General features: G+C 41.4%; 2 protein-coding genes across 15 annotated transcripts in view; one reads left to right on the forward strand and one right to left on the reverse strand.

Moving 5' to 3' along the window:
- The window catches only part of DLGAP1 (DLG associated protein 1), a 945,880-nt gene that overhangs the window by 77,095 nt on the left and 848,138 nt on the right, over positions 1-20,647 (reverse strand). The gene's annotated exons all lie outside the window — the stretch shown is intronic.
- LOC119511167 (predicted GPI-anchored protein 58) overlaps positions 1-20,647 on the forward strand; it is a 92,253-nt gene that overhangs the window by 9,411 nt on the left and 62,195 nt on the right. Inside the window, exons 3-5 of one of the 5 annotated variants that reach the window (XR_005212168.1) lie at positions 4,579-4,677; positions 11,622-11,705; positions 12,441-12,685. The exons of 1 other annotated variant lie outside the window; for it this stretch is intronic. Coding sequence is in view for 3 of the 4 variants with exons in the window: in XM_037805648.1 (XP_037661576.1) it covers positions 4,579-4,639 (61 nt within the window). In the remaining variant the exon portion in view is untranslated. Of the gene's footprint in view, positions 1-556; positions 946-4,578; positions 5,625-11,621; positions 11,706-12,440; positions 12,686-20,647 lie in introns of those variants that run through there. 3 more of the 5 variants (XM_037805648.1, XM_037805647.1, XM_037805649.1) reach the window with 3 other exon arrangements.

Genomic DNA, 20,647 nt, shown 5'->3' on the forward strand with positions numbered 1-20,647 from the left:
GCAACTTCAGACAGTAAGTGGTTATGTTCAGGTGATGGGATTACGGACAGCTTCACTTCATTCTTTAGGCTGTCCTGAATTTTTCAATTTAAAAAAAAGTGAACGTACATTATTTTGTAATCCTAAAAAAGGTACAACTGTCAGAACAAAAATAGTTACACTATTATTTCTTCACTGTTATGACATGAATAAATTCTATAATTTTATTTTTATTATATATGTTGCAGTATTTGTGTTTTTTCCCTTCTCTTGACAATTTGTTTTTGAAGGAAAGGCTTATATGCTTATCACATTAAAAATGGAATAATGAAAGACTCAGAACACTGTTTGGTATTTCACTGTCTTTAAAAGCTTAAGAAAGACTGACCTGTAGGACATGGCCAAAAGTCCGTGTATAATCCTTTACAACCTGGCTGCAATGTATTCAATTAGCCTCCCCTGACACTTTCACACTGAACTGCTTATTTCCAGAACATGCTACACTTTTGCTTGGGGTTATGCACAGGGCAGTCATTGTTGGCTTTCTAATAACCACCCTCCCCATCTTCCTTGCTAGCAGGACCCCAGTTGTCGACCTGGCCCAACCAGCTGTGATGTTTAGGGAAGGCTGAGTATCCCCTGACCTAGAGGCTGTCCCTTTATTGGTCTACAAGGTATAAAGAGGAGAAGGGGGAGTCTGATGGGAATGCTCCAAGGAAGGTTCACCCTGCCATTCAAAAGGGAACAAGTCAGGGACATCCTTTTTCTTCCTCTGGAACTGTGGCTGCTCTCTGGAGACAACAAGGGGCCTTGGCCTGAGAAGACAATCCCATGTTGCAGATGGCCGAGTGGAAAGATGGAAAGAACCTAGCTTTGATACAGTCGCTGCCTACCCTGCCTCTGGACTTATTATTATTTGAGAAAATAAATGTCATTACCATCTAAGATTTAAAAAAATTTTTTTTTAATTTCTTTACTTGTTTGGTGCAGTGACTTGGTACTTAAATGATGACTATATCAGCTGAGTGTCCTTCCTTGCTTGATCCTTCACTTCATTTGTGTTCCATTAGCACTTCCTACGTATCTTTATTATAGAACTCATCACATTTTGCTTATTATAGTCCTATAATAATGCTCTCGGTTGAGAGCAGTGGAAAAGCAGTGATAAAGTAAGTCTTGGTTTATTAAGTTTACTCTAGTTAATCAATTAATTATTCTCTATGGCAAATTCAATTGTAAGATATCACCAAACCAAAATTACTCTATTACAAAGAGAGTCTCAAGTCTTGGTGGGCCACCTCCTTCAGAGGCAACTAGACCCAGGTTCAAATCCTGACCTGCCAAGTACAAGAACAAGCTACATGATCCTAGACTGTGAAACTCTCATCCCCAGTTTCCTCGTCTATTGCATTGGGATAATGACATCGATCTCACAGTGTAATGAGATCAATGAAGAAGTCAGTACAGTGTGAGCTGGGACAGTGTGTCAATTACTAATCGTCTGACATACAGGAGGCACGCTCCTTTTTTCCTTTCCTTCCTACAGTATGTGATACAACAGAACTCAAATATTACAAAAGCAATATTGAAAATTCCTAGTGGGGACTTGACACAAGGGGGATAATTATATACTTTTTAATTTGCTTGGGTTTCTACAGCATTGAGTCCTGTACAAATGTTGTGTGTATGAGCACATATTCTAAGGAGCCCTTCCCTAGTGTTAAATGTAAAATTCACCTTTTCACTCTGATCATCTCCTTAGAGAGGCCTTCCTTGACCTTAGACTCTTAGCGCAGTCTAACACCTTCCTACCTGCATGAGGAGATGCATAGAGAAAGTGGACTACGAATGAATATGTTTCATCTTTTGGAATGAAAAGCATTTCCTGAGGTGGGGAGTGTGGCTGATTCATTCTGCTCTGCATCTCAGTCCTGTATGGTTTTGTGCCACTGCACCCATCCAGCCTTCAGGGTCCTGAACTGCTGTTGTCTCCAGCTTCCCTGCATTCCTGTTTAACAGCCTTTGCTCCCGCCCCCCACCTACCCCCCAACTCTGTGATTGTGGCCCCATGGAGTCTTTTCAAAGCCACTCCCCCTGGCTTTGTAACTAACATCCACTCCCCACCCCGTATTTTAAATCGCACAGCATGACTGGCTCCAATCTCTGCCTTACTGTTCCTTGGAAAATTCAGAAATTCCTACAAACTAATGAACTTCCATTGTCTTACAGCTTGGATCCCTATCAGTGGTCTCAACTTTCTTTCAAACCCTCTTTATCACTCTTCAGTTCAGAAAAGACAAAACAAAAACCTTGCAAGCATGTTTCCCTTTGGCTTCACAGTCAACACTGATGACCACAGAAGGGTGGAGGTCAGACTGTAACACCGACCAGCTCTCCCTGCCTAAGTTCAAGTCCTTGAGAACTTCAAATCACAGACCCTTTCCAAGCTCCCCAGGGGGTCTGTCAACTAGATCCCCCTAACTTACTGTCATGAGGTATGATACTAGCCCCAAAATTATCCATTTGAAATATTAAAAATCTATCAATGTTAACTTTGCTTTGCCTTCTATGCCCGAGACAGTGTTGCATGGTGTTTAAGAATATGAATTTTAGAGACAGACCTTGATTGAAACATATGTTAACTATAGATGGTTGCTTAATCTCTTTAAACATCAGATTTTTCCCCCTCTGTAAAATGGGGATAATGATGCTTTCCTTATAGAGTTGTTGGGAGGATGAAATGAAGTAGTACATGGGAAATGCTCAGCATATTCCCCGATGCATAGTAAATGCTCAATAAATAGTATAGAGTAACAATGACAAGAGCAGACCCAACAATTCCATAAGGAAACCTTAGCAGCTACTAAGCCAGGTGCACCCATGGTCTTCTAGAAGAAGCCTGAGAACATCTACATGATGCTGGCCAGATTATGCCATCCCATCTCCATGGCAACCAGATGTCTTAATTGTCTAGTGTCAGGTAGGTGGTAGGTGATTGACCTATCCTTGACGAAATGAGTTGAATCTCAGGCTACAGCTCCCTGGTCCAGTATATTCACTAGTGGTGCTCCTGTGGTATAGACAAGCAAAATTCTGATTTTATAAGACTTTTAATTCATAGTCATAAAAGTAGTTCTGAAGCATCAACCATTTCATACACATTCTTATTTTCAGTATTCTTTAGATGTTTACCTGAGATAAAAATATGACAAAAAAACCACAACTTTCTACTAAATATATCTCAATGTTTGTAATTTTAGTCCATTGTCTCTTGCTAACATAAAGGGATTAGATTAGGAGGTATAGTGTGGAAAAAAAAGTGTGAGTTTAAGAGAGATGTTGCTAGAGCTCATTTTATAAATGGTATTGGATAAAAAAAATGAACAAAACCTTTCTGAAGGAAAATGGTTGGCATTTTGGAGAAAGGAGTTAGGGAAACAGCATTGGCTGAATAGACCCAGTGCCTAACACACTTAGGAAGTGAGTGCCCAATAAATATTTTCTGAATGAATGAATGATTGGATGAGTCAAGAAATCCTGGGATTCCAGGTCTATAAATTGGTAGGTCTATAATGTAGGACAGTGCACTTAACTAGTTTCTGCTTCTTTTTATAAAAATCTGTAGAATAGGATAATAGCTACAATATGGTATTGAAGATTAAAGAAGAAGCTTGAGTGAAAGGTCTTTGGAAACTGTGAAGTGTTGTTCAAGTTAGCTATCAGTGAAGCAGCAGCTGTAGTAATAGTTGTTACTTTTTTGGAGCTAGCTGAGTCATTTTTCCAAACCACAGTTCTTCTTGGAGCAGAATAAATTTGAGTTTGCCTTTAGATGATATTGAGTTGGGGTCTCTGGGATACTACAAAATGTTTTGTAAAATTTGCCTATAATTGCAATTTAGGCTAAATAGGAAGGGGAAAATGCTGTAAAAATTAATAGGGGCTGAAAGGAATGGCCTCTAATCATTAAATTGCACACTTCCCTCCCAACCGTTCCCAGCACACTCAGACTATTTGATATAAAAATAACACAGTGGCAAAAAGCTACATTAAAAAGCAACTATTCTTCCAACACAGATTAGGGGAGAAGCTCAGTAGATTTTAAAGGTGTTTAAAGGGAGAGTGGAGACAAAATAATTTTTTTAAAGATGTGGAAGTGGAGTTGATAATGGAGCAGGTGTTTGGGTAAAGGAGTAGAAAAGCTGGGATTGGCATGTGTACCATTGCCACAGTAAGTGCCAGCTAGGGGCTCTATTTTCTTGAATCCAGTTGGCTTCTAAAGAAGAGGTCAGGTGAATGCTAAGAAATAGGCTCTGGTATGAGCCTGTTTGAATTTCCAGCAGGGAGGAAAGCTGGATCATAAGCAGATAATTTCTCAGGGAGTTGCTGGAGGGTTGGCATTGGAAGCATCAGGCGAGGGGAGAAAAAATCCAGGGGAGAACTTGGCAGCCAGGAGGGGGTTGGAGCAGGGATAGCAAGTCTGGGCAGAAAGGAAAAAGGAGGGGAGGCCAAGAAAATATTTTTGTTTGCCTTGTCTGAGGCAGAGTCAGCCCTGAGCACAATTGTGAAGCAGGTAAATTTTCTTTGTATGTCTCTCTGTAGGCAACCTGAGATCCACTGCCACCCTGCTTTTCGCCACTTGCTCCAATCAAAATGGACCTGATCTCTTTCCCATTTTCTTAGAAGCCTGCTCTTCGATAGGTAAAATCTAGCTAGTCTGAGAAGGGAGTATATTTTTAAAAGAATTCTTGCAAACATTTCTTCCCTCAAGAGTAATAATATGTATTTTAAATGGGGGCCTCTGTAAAAGTGTGCCTCGATTCCAAGGAGTATCTAAATTTGGGAATTTCAGATGTTGCTAATAGACCTATAGCGGCAGCAAAGACCTCTCTGTGGCACTCAGAACTGTAAGTTCCGGAAATTGTGCTAAGTGCTTTATACATGTGATCATTTTTCCATTTTACAGATTTGGAGACTGAGGTAAAGTTCAGAGGTCGGTAGCCTGCCCATGGCAGGCTGGCTGCATTTCCCAAAGGTGGCTGCAGCAATATCTTCTATCCCACCTGATCCCCTAGAACAGGGGTTGGCGAACTTCTGTAAAGACCATCGAGTATTTTTTGCTTTGTCGGTCATGCAGTCTCTGTCCCAACGACTAAGCTCTGTTGTAGCAAAGCAGCCACATACAATATGTACCCAAAGGCACGACTGTGTTCCAACCATGAGCCACAACTGCTCTGATGACTACAGTTTGCAGACCCTATAATTTAGCCACTCCCCATCAAGAGTGGAGTCTAATTCCCCTGCCCTTGAATCGGGGGAGGTTTGTGATTTGTGTGTAAACAAGACAGTAGGAAGGAAGTGATAGCACTGAACCTCCAAGGTCCTGATGAAAGATGATGATGGAACTTCTACCTTATGGCTGGGACAGCTGCCTGCTTGGAGCCCTGAGCTACGTGTAAGCAGTCCCAATGTCCTGAGGCCACTGCATTGTAGGAAGCCCATTTGGGAAAGACCCTATATGAAGAACCTTTGAGACCCCTTGGAGAGCCCTCAGCTGGTCCCTCAATCTCAGGGGAGATCCTGAGCCAGAACAATCCAGCTGAGGCTCCTCCCACATTGCTGACTCATAGAAACAGAAATAATAAAATGACTTGCTGTTGTTTTAAGGCACTGGGTTTTGAGGTGATATGTTGCCTGGGAATAAAAAGAACATTGCCCCCAAACTAGAGACAGCGGCAGAGAGGGATTTAAACCTAGGTTAGCCTGACCCCAACACCTGGGTTTTTCTATTACATGACTGTCTTCCAGCAGCACTTTTTCTTCCTTTTAAATCTACGCTGTGTAGTGAGTTTGACCAGAGAGTAGCCAAAGACTTGTCAAGCGAAAATGTCAGAGGATCCAGGAAGAAACAGGTTCAAGGAAGGGCTTTGCAACTTACTCTAACAATCACGATTCAGTCTCCTGCCTCTAAAGGGCTTTGAAGAGAAAGGATCCCATGAATCAAGAATGAGATAAGGCTGTTTGGTTTGTTTCAACTTCTGGGGCTGTTTGACTTCACTATCAGAGCCATGCCTTGAGAATGAAATCATTTTCTATCACACAGCCCTTTCAAAACACATCAAATGCAAACACTCACTGTCTGCTTTTTATTTCCTCTGTGTCAAGGGTGTGTATTGACTTTGTGGAATTTCTGTGTCTAGCTGTGAATTATGTATGAAAGAAAAAAACTTTCTGCACAGGGCACAGGCTCTGGGGAGGGGGGTGGGGGTAGGAGCTTAATTGCTATTTGCTTGCACAGACTAAGACTGAGACTTTGCTGAGAACAAAGCTTCTTTGACCTTCCCTGCCTTCCTCCCATCCCTAACCTAAGGCAGTGCACACGCTCACACTCTTAACATCCACATCTCAGCTCCACCGTCCCCCCACTGGCCCTAATTGTGACCCAGCCCATCCGTTAATCAGGGAGAGAGTGGGAGTGATCTTTTTTTAATCTCCCAGGGTCCTAGCCCGCCAAGAGAAAATTTCTCAGCTTTGAGGTTGGGAATTCAGGTCAGAAAAGTTCTGAACAACCAGAAATCTCAAAAGGCAGAAAAGCCTTTTGATATAATTTCTCCTTTCATGTCTTTCACAAGTGGACTGGCTGGCAGGTTTAGAAGGGGTCCTGGTGGCAGAGCCGGAGTGAGTGCTGAGAAGGGGCAGTGAAGGCAGAGCAAGTCCAGAAAGCTGTGGGGAGCACGTCATGAACCCCATCCCCTCTTCCCCTGGCCACTTTGGCCCCTCCTTGTAAGTCGTTTTGCACCCACATTGACGTTCCTACCCACCTCAATGTGCAGTACAGCTTAATTACCAGGAAAAGCATTAGAAAGGAGGCACGTAACTTTACCATTCTGATTTAGCATCCTGCGAATCCTGATACTGTTTTGGGTTTCCTTTTGTGGGAAGGGTGATATGGGATAAGATAAGGGGTAAACACCTGCTGGAGTTTCCAGGATGAGTGGTGGGGTAGATAGAATAATGGCCCCTTAAATGGCCCAGGACCTAATATCCAAAATCTATGAATATGTTACCTTACATGGGACTTAGCAGAGGTGAGTGAAATAAGGCTCTTAATTCGGAAAGATTATTTTGGATTATCCAGCTGGGCCCAATGTAATCACAAAGAGAGAGGCAGTAGGGTCTGCATCAGAGGAGATGTGATGGTAGAAAAGGAAGTCAGAGAAAGGGAGGAGGAGGGAGAATTAGAAGATGCTGTGCCACTTGTATTGGAGACGGAGGAAGGCGGCTTTCTCTCCCATCTGTCTGAAGGTAGCCTAAGTAGCTTCTAGGAGTTGGAAAAGACAAGGAAACAGCTTCTTCCCTAGAGCCTCCATAGAGGAACTCAGCTCTGTTGATCCATTTCTGGCCTTCAGTCCTATAAGATGATATGTTGTGTTAAGCCACTACATTTGTAGTCAATTGTTACAGCAGCAATGGGAAACTAATACAGCTGGTGTTTTAGTTTTCCTTGGGTGCTATGGGTTGGCAGCCATGCAATAGGCTGGCTTGAACAATGGGAATTTATTAGCTCATGGTTGGGGGGCTAAGAGAAGGTCCAAATCAAGACTGGGGTTCTGGGGCTCGGTACTGTGCTCCTTGGTCCCGGGCTCCTCTGTCACCTGGCAGTGCACATGGCAGCCTCTCCTGGCCTGTTTTCTGCTGGGTTCCATTGACTTTTAGCTTCTTGCTTCCTGTGGCTTTCTCTCCCCTCTGTATGAAGTTCATTCCACTTATAAAGGACCCCAGTAGAGGTTTAAGACCCCTCCTGATTGAGGTGGGCCACACCGAAACTAAAGTTAACCTTAAAAAGTCCTACTCACAATGGGTTCATACCACAGGAAGGGATTAAGTTTAAGAACATGTTTTTGTGGGGTACATGCAGCGCCAAACCGCCACAGGTGGTAAAGATAAAATCCTTGAGAATGACTGCTATCTCACTTAAATCAGTGAAATAAAGTAAGAGGCAAAGTTAAAGCTTCCATTGGTTGAAATAGTGACTCTCAAATGGTGGTCTCCCAACCAGCATTGTCATCGCCACGTGGAAACTTGTGGTGCAAATCCTTGACCCCACTGCAACCCTCCCAAATCAGACTCAGGGGGTGGGGCCCAGCAATTTGGGGCTTAACAAGCCCTACAGGTGATTCTTATGCACACTCAGGCTTGCCTTAAGAGGGCCACCTGGGCAGGTGCTTCAAGAATGAAGGGCACCTCCGATGTAGGTGTGTAGCACGTGTGTGTACACTGGGTCGTGAGTGTTCTTATTGAATTTACAATTAAAGACTCAAGATTCCCAGACTCTTGTCTTGGAATCTGGGAATCATGGGCCAGGTCATCCTTCCAAAGCTGGCATCTGCAGGGGGAATTCAGCTCTGGGGTGGTCCCCACATCCCTTCTAGGTCCCTGCCCTGTTCACACTGCCAGTTCCCTGGATCAAGAGGCTAATGACAAGCAAGATCTTGGCTCCCGGGCCCTGCACAGTCACGCACACCTGCCTCCGCCTGGGGCTCGTGAATCTTTTCCCAGCCCCAGTGCTGCCTGAGGCAAGCCTCAACTGACTAATTGCAAATACACTCACTTTTGAAAACATGAGTGAGGTCATCCCTTCCAGTCGCAGCTCAAAAGTTTTGGACTTAAACCCACATTTGTTAACATCCTCCTCCTCTGAGGTTCTTCAGGGCCTAATGCTCTCTGAAAAGGACAAGTCCCCTGTAAAAGGCAGGCGCATGGACCTCTTGGCGGCAGCGTGGGTCCCCACCCCGCGACGGGGAGATCTGGGCCGGGGGCTGACAGCGCCCCTCACTCCTCCTTCCTCCCACCCGTTGGCTGGGTCTGTGTTTCCCCTCCCTCCGCCAGCCAGGCCAGATCGCGCCACATTCCACCGCTCCAGCAGCGGAAGGAAGGCGCATTTGGGACTTTTCTGCATGAGTGACAGCATTGGAGATGAGATTAATAAAACGCCGGCGCGCGGGGGAAGCCGGACTTTGCCCGGTCGCCTCCGCTCGGCCTTTTGCACGGCATCAACAGCCCCGTCGGACCTGGGATCTGTGCGGTGGCGGCTGGGGGCGCCTCCGCGGGTGGCCGCGAGCAGTGAGCGCGGGGCCGCGACGTGGCGCCCACCTCCGCGCTCTGCCGCTGTCCCCGGGCCGCCGGGTCACCGTCTGGGTGCCTGTGCCCTGGTGGCAGATGAGGTGTGATTCCGGCTGCCCCGCGGAGGCTGCAGGGTTTTTCCTGAGTTACCACATGACGACTGAGTAAAAGCATTCCAGGAAACCAACAGGGCTGGGCGATTCTCTGGAATTTAAAGTAAACAGCTTGGCATGGCTGGCCGTCCAGTTTCTGCAGTGTCATTTTCTCTGAGCCGGACTGCACTTTGTAACGCTCCTACTTAACCATCCGATTCCCAGAGACTGTAAGACTCACCTATTTCGTTTCCCTACATAAATAGTTTGCTTTGTTACAATTTAAGATGTCTCCAGAAGTCATGATAAAGGGAAACCGGCAGATGACGATACAATCCCCCGTTAAATGAAATTTTGTTTAAATAAAGGAAAGGGTTGATCATATACTACAGCTGATTTACAGCCATATGCACCCATAACAAAAGAAACGAAACTCTGAGAAGACCACACAGCTGTCAAAGAAAGCTCCTCCTACCAGTCCTAGGAGACAAAATAATAGTCTCCCACAGCTGCTTCCAGAGGGCGAAGTCTGCCTACCACAGGCAGAATATGCAAAAGAGAAAGACAAAAGCCATGAGTCCTTGAATCTTTCCTAGAATGCCTGCCTCTTACAGTCTCCCTGCCTTCTGCCTCCTGGGAGTTCTGGGCTGGTGATTTGGACCCACCTTCTCCCTAAGGAGATGGGGTTTCATTTCTCTCCCCCAAGCAGGCTTTATTCCCCTTTTATGGGAATCCACCTCTAGCCATTATAATCCTAAGGATTTTATGACTGCCGAATTCTACACTTATTCAGAAGATAATGTAAAGAATGGACACATTCCACCTATTTGTTTTGGTGGCCAAGGCCTGCTTAGAGTTGTGTTGGCATTTTCTGTCATCACAGCCCATTAGAGGTTGTGTGTGGGGTGAGTGGTAACCGTAGCAAGGAGAAACCATTTTAGGCAGAGTGCATTGCAGTGGAACTGCTCAGTGTGTAAAGCTCAGCAAGGTGGCACTGCTCACCAACGCCTTTAAACAGAAAACAATCATAGCCTCAGTTGAACAAATTATTTTCAGGAGACTAGATTTTGGGCAACTTCCAGCATTCACGATAGCCAATGGCTTGCTTTCAGGTGGTCAAACCAAAAGCATAAATCTTAATTCTGGGAGACGGAAAGTAGGTTTGTGGTGGTCTAGGTTTGGGGGTGGGGAATGGGAAGTGCTAATTGTAGTGATGAAAATGTTCTAAACTCAGATGGTGGTAATGGTTGCACAACTCTGTGAAAATATTAAAAACACTGAATTGTTTGTGAACTACATCTCAAAGATGTTAAAAATTTAATTCTGGAAGAATTACATGATCTTTTGAGGAAAGAAAAAAAAAAGCTGCCAGTCTTAGGTGGAGAGCCCCAACCGAGTCCTGGATGACAGCCAGCGTCTCCTGGCTGTCATCTGGTGCACCATCTTGGATGTCAAGCACAGCTGAGCCTGCAGCCAGTGTCTGCCCAGCTCAGTCCATCTCAAAATTCTGACCCACAAAATCATGAGCAAAATAAAATGGTTGTGTTAAGTTGCTAAGTTTTAGGGCAATTTGTTATGCAGCGATAGCAACCAGAACACTTTCTAATGCTTACAGTCTGGATGCTGATGTGAGGATGAGGTGCAGAACTGAACTTCAATGGATGTGTGGTGTGAGCAAAAAAATAAATTTTTGTTGTTTTAAGTTACCAGAACTTTAATGCTATTACTGCAGCATAAGCTATTTATTCTGACTTATACACACAGTAAATTTTTTTTCTTTTGCTTCCATCCTTTGTCCTTTTTTAAAGGATATCTCTTGTAAACATCATAAAGTTGTTGGATTTTTTAAAATCCAGACTGATAGTTTTAACCTTTTGATTGGAGTATTTAATCAATTTATATTTAATGTAATTTAGTGTTATATCTGAATTTATAACTACCATTTTACTATTTGTTTCTGATTTGACAAACATCTGTTTTAATGATTTTCTTTTTCCCTCTTCCTTGCTTTCTTTTGAATTTACCAATAACTTATTATTCCACTTTTCCCTTTATTAGCTTGCAATTACATTATTTTAAATTATATATTTCAAATGAGTATGTCAATTTCCTTAAGCATAATTATCCCTCTACTAGTTGGGCAGTTATTCACTCCTTTTCTTTCATTTTAGTGGTGAGTCTAGAAATTATAACCTACGTCTTAACTTGTTAATATCTGAATCAATACCCTCAACTTCTTAGAAAATACAAGGTACTTAAAACACTGTAACTACATTCACCCCCTCCTGATTTTTGCTACTGCTGTTAGGTATCTTTAATTCTATCTTTTTAAAAAAATCACAAGACTTTATCTTTTTTTTTATGCTATTAATGCCTACTTAGCATTACCCATGTATTCACAATTATACTCTTTGTTCTTTCTCATTGCAGATCTTCCACCAAGGATCACTTTTCTTCTACCTAAAATACATAGTCTGCAATTCCCTCAGTGCTTGTCTTATTCTCTCAGTGTTTGTAAGTTTTTTTTTTTTTTTTAATTTTGCCTTTATTCTTGAAAAATATCTTCACTGGATAAAACCATGTATATTGGAAGTTATTTTCTTTTAGTACACTGAAGGTACTGTCTTCTAACTTTTATTGCTGTCCATCTCTTTGTTCTCTGAAGCTAATCTTTCTTCCTCCAGCTCCATTTAAGATCACTTAAATGATCTGTAGTCTTAGAATGATTTTCTCTTCTTTTCTCTTCTCTTCTCTGTCTCAGATTTGTTGAGCTTTCTGAATATATGAATTGTTGTCTGTCTTTTACCCCCTTTGAAACAGACTATCTCATTTTAGCTCTACTCCCTTTTAAAAACTCTGATTTAGTCACGTTTGATTTTTTCATTCTATCTTTCATGTATCGTAACATCTCTGATATTTTTCATATCTTTGTCACCCTTTGCTGAAATTTTGGTAATCATTTTTGCCCTGCCTTAGAGTGGTTTAATTCTCTTCTCAGCTCTATCTTGCTGTTAAATCTATACATTCTGCTCCCCCTCCAGACTGTCCTATTTTATTTAACATATGGTTAATGTATATTTGCTATTTAAGATTCTTATGTTATTTAGTGAGATTACGTATGCCAGGAAATTAAGTATATGCATTCTACTGTAATGTAGAACCTTATCATTCATTTTATGGTTGTTTTCTGATGACGCTTTTCAGTAATCCAAACAAATACTCCATTCTTGGCCTTTTTTCCTTCATCAGGATGGCCATACCAGTAGAAGAAATGAAAGAAAATATCTTGGCTTTTATGGCTTTGCAGAGCTCCAGGAAACGCCTCACACATATAAAGTCTGACTTGTAATTATTTTTGTTGGGGCTGTTGGCCAGCCTCAGGTCTGAGCTGGCTGATGGCTGGAGACAATTCTGGACCTCTGAACCTTTGCACAGTGCTATTCACAGCAGGCAGTTTGTTCCCCCCAGAGGGAGGGGAGAGAAAGGGAGAAAGAGAGAGAGGGAGAGGTAAAGAGGAAGAGGGAAGGGGAGAGGGAGAAAGGAAGAGAGGGAGAGAGATTAGAGAGAGAAAGAGAGAGAGATGGAGAGAGAGCTGTACATTGAGTTTTTAATTTCAATTATTTCAATTTCTAGAAGTTTCTTTCTTTTTCAAATTTCCTCCTCATTATTATTTTTTAATAGTTTCCTTTTCCTTGTAGGTATTCTAAAGGTTGTCTTTTATTTCTTTACACACATATATTTGTATTATAAGAATTCCAAAAATCTGACATCAGCCTTTGTGGGTCCGTTCTCTTCTCATTCACAGCTCCTTGTTTCCTTGTGTGTTTGGTTCTCCTTTTTTTAAAAAAAATTGTGGCTACACACACACACACACACACACACAGAGAGAGAAAATGGCCATTTTAGCCATTTTTAACTGTAGAAGTCACTTACAGTTAAAATGCAAAATTTTTTCATCATCCAAAACTGAAACTCTATACTCATCAAGCAATAACTCCACCTTTCCCTCTGCCCTGCCCCTGACGATCTCTAATCTACTTTCTGTCTCTATGAATTTGCAGATTCTATATTTCATATAAGTGGAATCATACAATATTTGTCTTCTTTGTGGCTGGCTTATTTCATTTAGCATAATGTTTTCAAAGTTCATCCTTGTAACATTCCATTGTATGGATATACCCCATTTTGTTTATCCTTTTGTCTGTTGATGGACACTTGGGTTGTTTCTACCTTTTAGCTGTTGTGAATAAGTGGTGGAACACTGGTGGACAAGTATATGAGTCCCAGCTTTTAGTTCTTTTGGATATATATCTAGGACAGCCAGGTCATACGATAGGCCTATGTGTAACTTTTTGAGGAACCATCAAACTGTCTTCCCCAGAAGCTGCACCATTTTATAATCCCACCAGCAATGCATGGGGGTTCCAATTTTTCCACATCCGCACGAGCACTTATTTCCCATTGCTTTAATAATAGCCATCCTGATTTGTGCGAAGTGATATCTTGTGGTTTTGATTGGCATTTGTGTGCTTGGTTACTTTTGACATTGAGCAGAAAACTTTCCTTGGGAAATTACTTTGGAAAGTTATTTGCAGCCCAGAAAAATATTACTTTTTCTGTAGGGGATTATAATTTGGAATACTATTCATAGCTTGAGGGCCTTCAAACCACTCAGGTGATGTGAATTTGGGCTGATGATGTGAATGAAGGTTGTGTTTGGTTTCAACTCCTCCAACCTTAGCACCAAGACAAGTTGTTGTGGCTGTTTTTTGTAGTCAGGGTAGGGGGTGGGCAATGGATCATATGGCACTTGCTACCTTCTGGTTCATCCTTACCTTGAGGGTATAATCTTTTGGGGCACTAGTTTTATGGGATAGGGTTCTCCTCTTAGACTTCCCCTTGGACAGGCTCTGGGCTTTAAATCTGTCCATTTTTTCCTACTCTGGGAAATCATCAAAAGCTAAACTCACATTCAACCTGCTCCTGCAAAGCTCTCAGGCCAGAGGCATCTTCACTGTTTTGGTTAGCCCTCCATGCTCCTTGCTAACTCATTAGACCTGCAATGTTTTTAAGCAATACACACACTCACACACTCATACATATATTTTTTTTCGAGTATTTATAGCTATTTTCAGTGGGAAGGTTTGTCTGAATCATATGGCCTGGCATTTTACCAGAAGTAAAACGGTACATAATGTAATTCTACATTTGGAAAATTAAATAGCTATTGATTTTTGTATCATAATGACTGAATATAAAGTCTTGTGAAATCCTTTTGGTTGAGGGAGCTGTTGTGAATGACTTTCAATTGATTGAGAGGGTGTGTATGTGTGATGGAGGGTGCTTTGTATGTGTCCCTTAGGGAAATTTATCAGAATTTCAGAGTGGAAGGAGGTGGCTGATGCCAGGGGTGATTACATATATGCATGCATATGTATATCAAAAGGCAGTTTGGATTTTTTGAAGTTGAAAAACACTAGTCCATAACAGTACTCAATCATATTTTCTAAAACTTCACTGAAATTGCAATTCTACAAATTCTGTAATGGAGAGCTTCTTTTATATTTTGGGCCACCGATTCCTTAGATAATTTCTTGAAAGCTAAGCATACTCATCTCCAAAAAAAAAAAAAAAAGAAATAAAAAATAAACAAAAACCCAAAAACCACAAAACACCTCATCTGTACCACATATACAAATTTTGATCATAATTTTGTATGGCTTAAGAGACCATCTAAAGTCCATTCACGGATGAAGAGTAAGAATTTCAGCTCTAAAAATATGGAATACTACTTCAATTTCTATAAATAAAGGAATAATTAAACTATAGCCATCCATTAAAATAGAATTTTATGCAGACAGTAAAAAGAATATTAATATAGACAGTTGCTACAGATACCACATCAAGTAAAAAAAGCACGTAACTTTTATATATACATTATCTATATTATGATTCAATTTGTGAAATGCATAGAAAATATCTGGAAGGATACATGAGAAATTTGGACAATGTGACTGAATAGGTATTATGGAGATTTTTTTAATTAAATTCATGTAATCTTGCGACCTCCCTCCCACCTACACTTGTATTTATTTTGTATATTTTAAGGAAAAAATTCAGTAAATTAAAAGATGAACCCTTGTTCTAATATATAATATTTTATACTCTTTATAATCTACTCTGAAGAAAAAAACAAATAATATGTGTTCATTGCTGGGTAAATAAAATCCTTTCTTGTATGTTAAGCCTTTGATTTCCCTTCTCTTTTGTTTTATAAAGAATAAAAGACATTTCTGGACTTTTCTTCTTCACTCGGCTCATCATTGGCATATCTTGCTTTAGCTTTCCTTTAAGCTTTCAGTTCCTTTTAGTTGTTTACGTGTAATGCCCTGGCTTCATATGAATACAATCCAGACATATGTAAATTATATTGAGACTATTGTCTGAATTTCTACATGAGTTCTTATTTCATGACCTGCTAAGTAATACATTAAGATTTTTATACAGAATGTTTCATGGATTATGAACTCAAATTATGCTATGCTGTTCTAGTCAGTCATAAGAGATGAGATAAATGGAAAAGGTATGTTCTTGCATAATGGCCTTGGTCTGTGGAATACAGAAAGACTCTTTTATCAGATTTGTACAGGTGGATTTATTTGAGGGTAAACAAATAATTCTAACCATTACCAAATACTAATTTTTTTTTTTAACTTGCTATGTCAATTTAATCATATCCTGTGTGTGTGTGTGTATGTGTGTATGTCCAACGATGCTTTATTTACAAAAAACAGGCAGATGGCCCCACATGTTGTAGTTTGCCAACCCCTATCTAGAAAATAGGCATGAAGTTGTCCACCTTCTGGGTTAACAGCAGTTACATACAGCAGTAGTGTGCAGTAGCACTCCACCAGGGTTCGAAGCACACTGGCTGATTGTCAGGTGCCTCATCACCCTACTGGATGACAGTGTGTCATATATAATTTGTCTCCATAAAGGAGACCTGCAGTTACTGGGCAAATCCAACTCCATTCACCAGGAACTTTCCATTGCTTTGTGTCTGGCACTGGGCAGGTGTACAATTGAATCTCAGATCCTCCAAGAGGGAGAGGCAGCAAATAAGCCACTAGCAGGAGTCTAAGGACACTGAGGATCTGGGCTTTGCAGGGTGAATAGGAGGTTTTAAGAGAGAGGATGTAGGAGGTAAAGGGAAAGAATTCACATTCCCCAAGGGAACAGCATGTGCACAGACACTGAGGCAGGAGGGTCCAGGGTGTGTTTTGGGAGTGCAGTAGGGTGCAGGGAGAAAGAGGAAAGAGACAGGCAGGCGTCAAAGATTGGGCCTCTCCCCATACCCTCCTTGGGTCACAATAAGATTGGGGAGGATGGGGGAGCCCAGACAACCAGAGGGCTCTTCAGCTCTGTCTGTCATATTTCCCTCCTGGATTTGTTCTGGATGCCTCACAGCCCCAAGTCACATTCCACCAGTCCTCCCAGGCAAGGAGGCCCCAAGGCCTTGTGGTGAAAAGCAGGGACCCTTGCTTCTCAAATGCCTGCCACTTGCTTGTTGTGCAGTTTTCAGGAAATCCCTTCATCTCTCTGAGTCTCCATCTCCTCATCTGTGAAACGTGGGTTATAATCTCATTTACCGCACCTTGTCCTGCTGGGGGAGTAAATGGAGTGGCAAAAGGCAACGTTTAAACACAGGGCCTGCCTTGCACATAGTAAGTGCTCAATAAAGAAAAGTGGTTATAATAATACTAATTATTATTGTTATACCTCTCATGCCCCATCAGCCCCCATGCCATCGGGTCTAAGTGGGCCTCGGGACACCCACTGCCCATGCTGGGGAAATCTGGGTGGTGACCTCAGTCTTTTGTCATGGGATGCAGACTTAAGCACTTTAACAGCATTCTGTACAACTCCCCCATTTTTAGGCTGGGGATCAGGGAAGTGGAGGCTGTGAGAAGGGGAATGCCGGGGCCAAGACCTTACAGCCAGTTCATGATGGCAGTACCATCTCTCAAACTCTCCCTGTGCGGCTCCCATTAGCCCAAATAATCAAAGAAATCACTACAATCGAAGATATCTGGAAAGTTCAAATATTCTGGCTTGCTGATCACAGGAAGTTTCATATATAAGCTAATCTACAGTCTGGTTGTCCGTTCCATTTTTGTTGGTGAATAGGGACCCCGCATTCCTGGCAGTCTGCAGAGCCAAGTCATTCAGTCAGTGCAGAGGGGAGACAATTGGCTGAGAACAACCTCCCGGGACAGAGAAATTGTCAGAGATGACCTTTTTGGGGAATCCTCACCAGCAGATGGCCACCATCTCCATCTTGCAATGGGTTATTTGCTAATATCTTAACCCAGCTCTCTCTTGCTTAATGTAAGCCCCTTACATTTAATTCTGACCTTCAAAATGAAGGAAATTGGCAATAGCCAATCTGTAATTCCACATTCCTCTCCCTCAGCTGTATGTTTAAATAGTTATCAAATAGAAAAATGGGAAAAAAAAATTAAAGGATAATAGGGAGAATGGGACGGATGGGATGTTCTGGGTGTTCTTTTTTACTTGTATTTTTATTCTTATTTTAATTTTTTTGGAATAATGAAAATGTTCAAAAATTGTTGTGGTGATGAATGCACAACTATATGATAGTACTGTAAACAACTGGTTGTACACTGTGGATGATTGTAGGGTATGTGAATACATCTCAATAAAACTGAATGAAAAAAAAATAGTCATCGAATCCATGAACCCTATCTCCTTCCTCCTCATTCCACTGATTGCCTTGGTCTTGACCGACCTTCCGTAATAACCACTGGATTCTCTGCCTCCAATCTGCACTTTCTCCAGTTTATTCCCTACACTCCTTTGTGAATTATCTTTTGAAGAGACAAACTTGGCCATTCCACTCACTGGATTAAAGATCTTCAATGTCTCCTCACTTCCTAAAAGATAAAGTCCAAACTCCTTGTTGGGACCATAAAAACCTTTACAGCTGAGCCCTTTATCTTCTGTTTCTTTCTGGTCTCTCTCTATACGCCTTTTGTTCCTTTCCCAAACATGGATTTTCCTGCTTCCCTGGACTCGAAACATGCTATTCTCTTTGCCTGTAAGTACTACCTTCCTCTGTCGTCACCTGGCCAACTCCTAGTCATCCTATAAATTTCAGGAGTGCTCTCGCCTCTCCTGTGAAAACTTCCTGGGTGTTCAAGGCTGCCCCTGAGCTCTCAGGACACTGCCTTGCTGCAGATGATTATGTGTAGATCTCCCCAGGAGACTGATCCCACATCTCAACTGTATTGGAATCTAGTACTTACACAGTGCCTGGCACCATACCATTTTTTTTTTTTTTTTTTCAGTTTTATTTTTACACATCTTGGGCTACTCTGTACATCTTTCTAAAGTAACCTGATCTTACCCCAAGAAAAAATGGACTTTTACAAAATGGACCTCATAATATTCCTGATTTCTTAACAGGTAGTTGGGATACATTATCCTTTTACTGACCATTTGTCTTATAATTGTGCATATATGTGTTTATAGGTATTTACACAGCTAATTAATAATAAACAAGAAAGTGGCAAAGGCTAATCAAGGAAATGCACTTCTTCCTCATTTGAAGCCCTGTACCCTCGTATTATAAAAGGGAGAAGCTGCAGATTCCTAGAAAAGTCCCCATCCAGAATCTTTCCTCTTTTTTGCCTTATAGAAATACGTTTAGTTTATCAGGTAGAGGTAGTCACACTTTGCTTCTGGGACAACTTTCCCGTGTGTGTATGTTGTGTGTGTATGCATGATTTTAATTGCTCTTTTAAAAATGTTTCTCCAGTTCTTTAAAAACATAATATATTAGACAGAGTTTTGGTAAGGAACTAGCCAATTCGAAATATAATAGAAAAACTACCATCTGACTCATCTAGCACTTTGAATATGTTCAATTCATAAACTGACTTGTCTCACTATAAATCCTAGGTAGTTTTTTTTTTTCCCTTGTTAGGCACTTAATTTTTTCTCTACCTTGTGCTTTCATCTTTTTTTCCCTCCTTTCAGACTCACTAATCTGAGTTTTACAACCTTTCATACCTTCTTGTTACTGGAACAATTTTGTACGTTGAAGACTGCAGGGACTATTTGGTTGAGCTTACCTTTTTTTTTTTTTTTTTTTTAATCTTCATTTTATTGAGATATATTCACATACCACGCAGTCATACAAAACGAATCGTACTTTCGATTGTTTACAGTACCATTACATAGTTGTACATTCATCACCTAAATCAATCCCTGACACCTTCATTAGCACACACACAAAAATAACAATAATAATAATTAGAGTGAAAAAGAGCAATTGAAGTAAAAAAGAACACTGGGTACCTTTGTCTGTTTGTTTCCTTCCCCTATTTTTCTACTCATCCATCCATAAGCTAGACAAAGTGGAGTGTGGTCCTTATGGCTTTTCCAATCCCATTGTCACCCCTCATAAGCCACACTGTTATACAACTGTCTTCGAGATTCATGGGTTCTGGGTTGTAGTTTGATAGTTTCAGGCATCCACCACCAGCTACCCCAATTCTTTAGAACCTAAAAAGGGTTGTCTAAAGTGTGCCCACCAGAGTGACCTCTCAGCTCCTTTTGGAATCTCTCTGCCACTGAAGCTTATTTCATTTCCTTTCACATCCCCCTTTTGGTCAAGAAGATGTTCTCCGTCCCACGATGCCAGGTCTACATTCCTCCCCGGGAGTCATATTCCACGTTGCCAGGGAGATTCACTCCCCTGGGTGTCTGATCCCACGTAGGGGGGAGGGCAGTGATTTCACCTTTCAAGTTGGCTTAGCCAGAGAGAGAGGGCCACATCTGAGCAACAAAGAGGCATTCGGGAGGAGGCTCTTAGGCACAACCATAGGGAGGCCTAGCCTCTCCTTTGCAGCAACCGTCTTCCCAAGGGTAAAACCTATGGTAGAGGGCTCAACCCATCAAACCACCAGTCCCCTATGTCTGTGGTCATGTTAGCAACCATGGAGGTGGGGTAGGCGAATACCCCTGCATTCTCCACAGGCTCCTCAAGGGGGCACTACATCTTTTTTTTTCCTTGTTTTTCTTTTCTTTCTTTTTTTTTTTTAACTTTCCCTTCTTTTTTAAATCAACTGTATGAAAAAAAGTTAAAAAGAAAACAAACATACAATAAAAGAACATTTCAAAGAGACCATAACAAGGGAGTAAGAAAAAGACAACTAACCTAAGATAACTGCTTAACTTCCAACATGTTCCTACTTTACCCCAAGAAAGTTACATAATATAGCAACATTTCTGTGAACTTGTTCCTACTATATCCATCAGAAATTATTGGTTGAGCTTACCTTTTTAAGAGTGGGAGAATTTTTTTTTTTTTTTTTAAGAGTGGGAGAATTTTAATAATAATATCAAGCTCTTGAGGCATTGTTTATTTGCTT

The sequence above is a fragment of the Choloepus didactylus genome, chromosome 16 (assembly GCF_015220235.1).
Source record: "Choloepus didactylus isolate mChoDid1 chromosome 16, mChoDid1.pri, whole genome shotgun sequence".
In the NCBI taxonomy this organism is placed as follows: domain Eukaryota; kingdom Metazoa; phylum Chordata; class Mammalia; order Pilosa; family Megalonychidae; genus Choloepus; species Choloepus didactylus.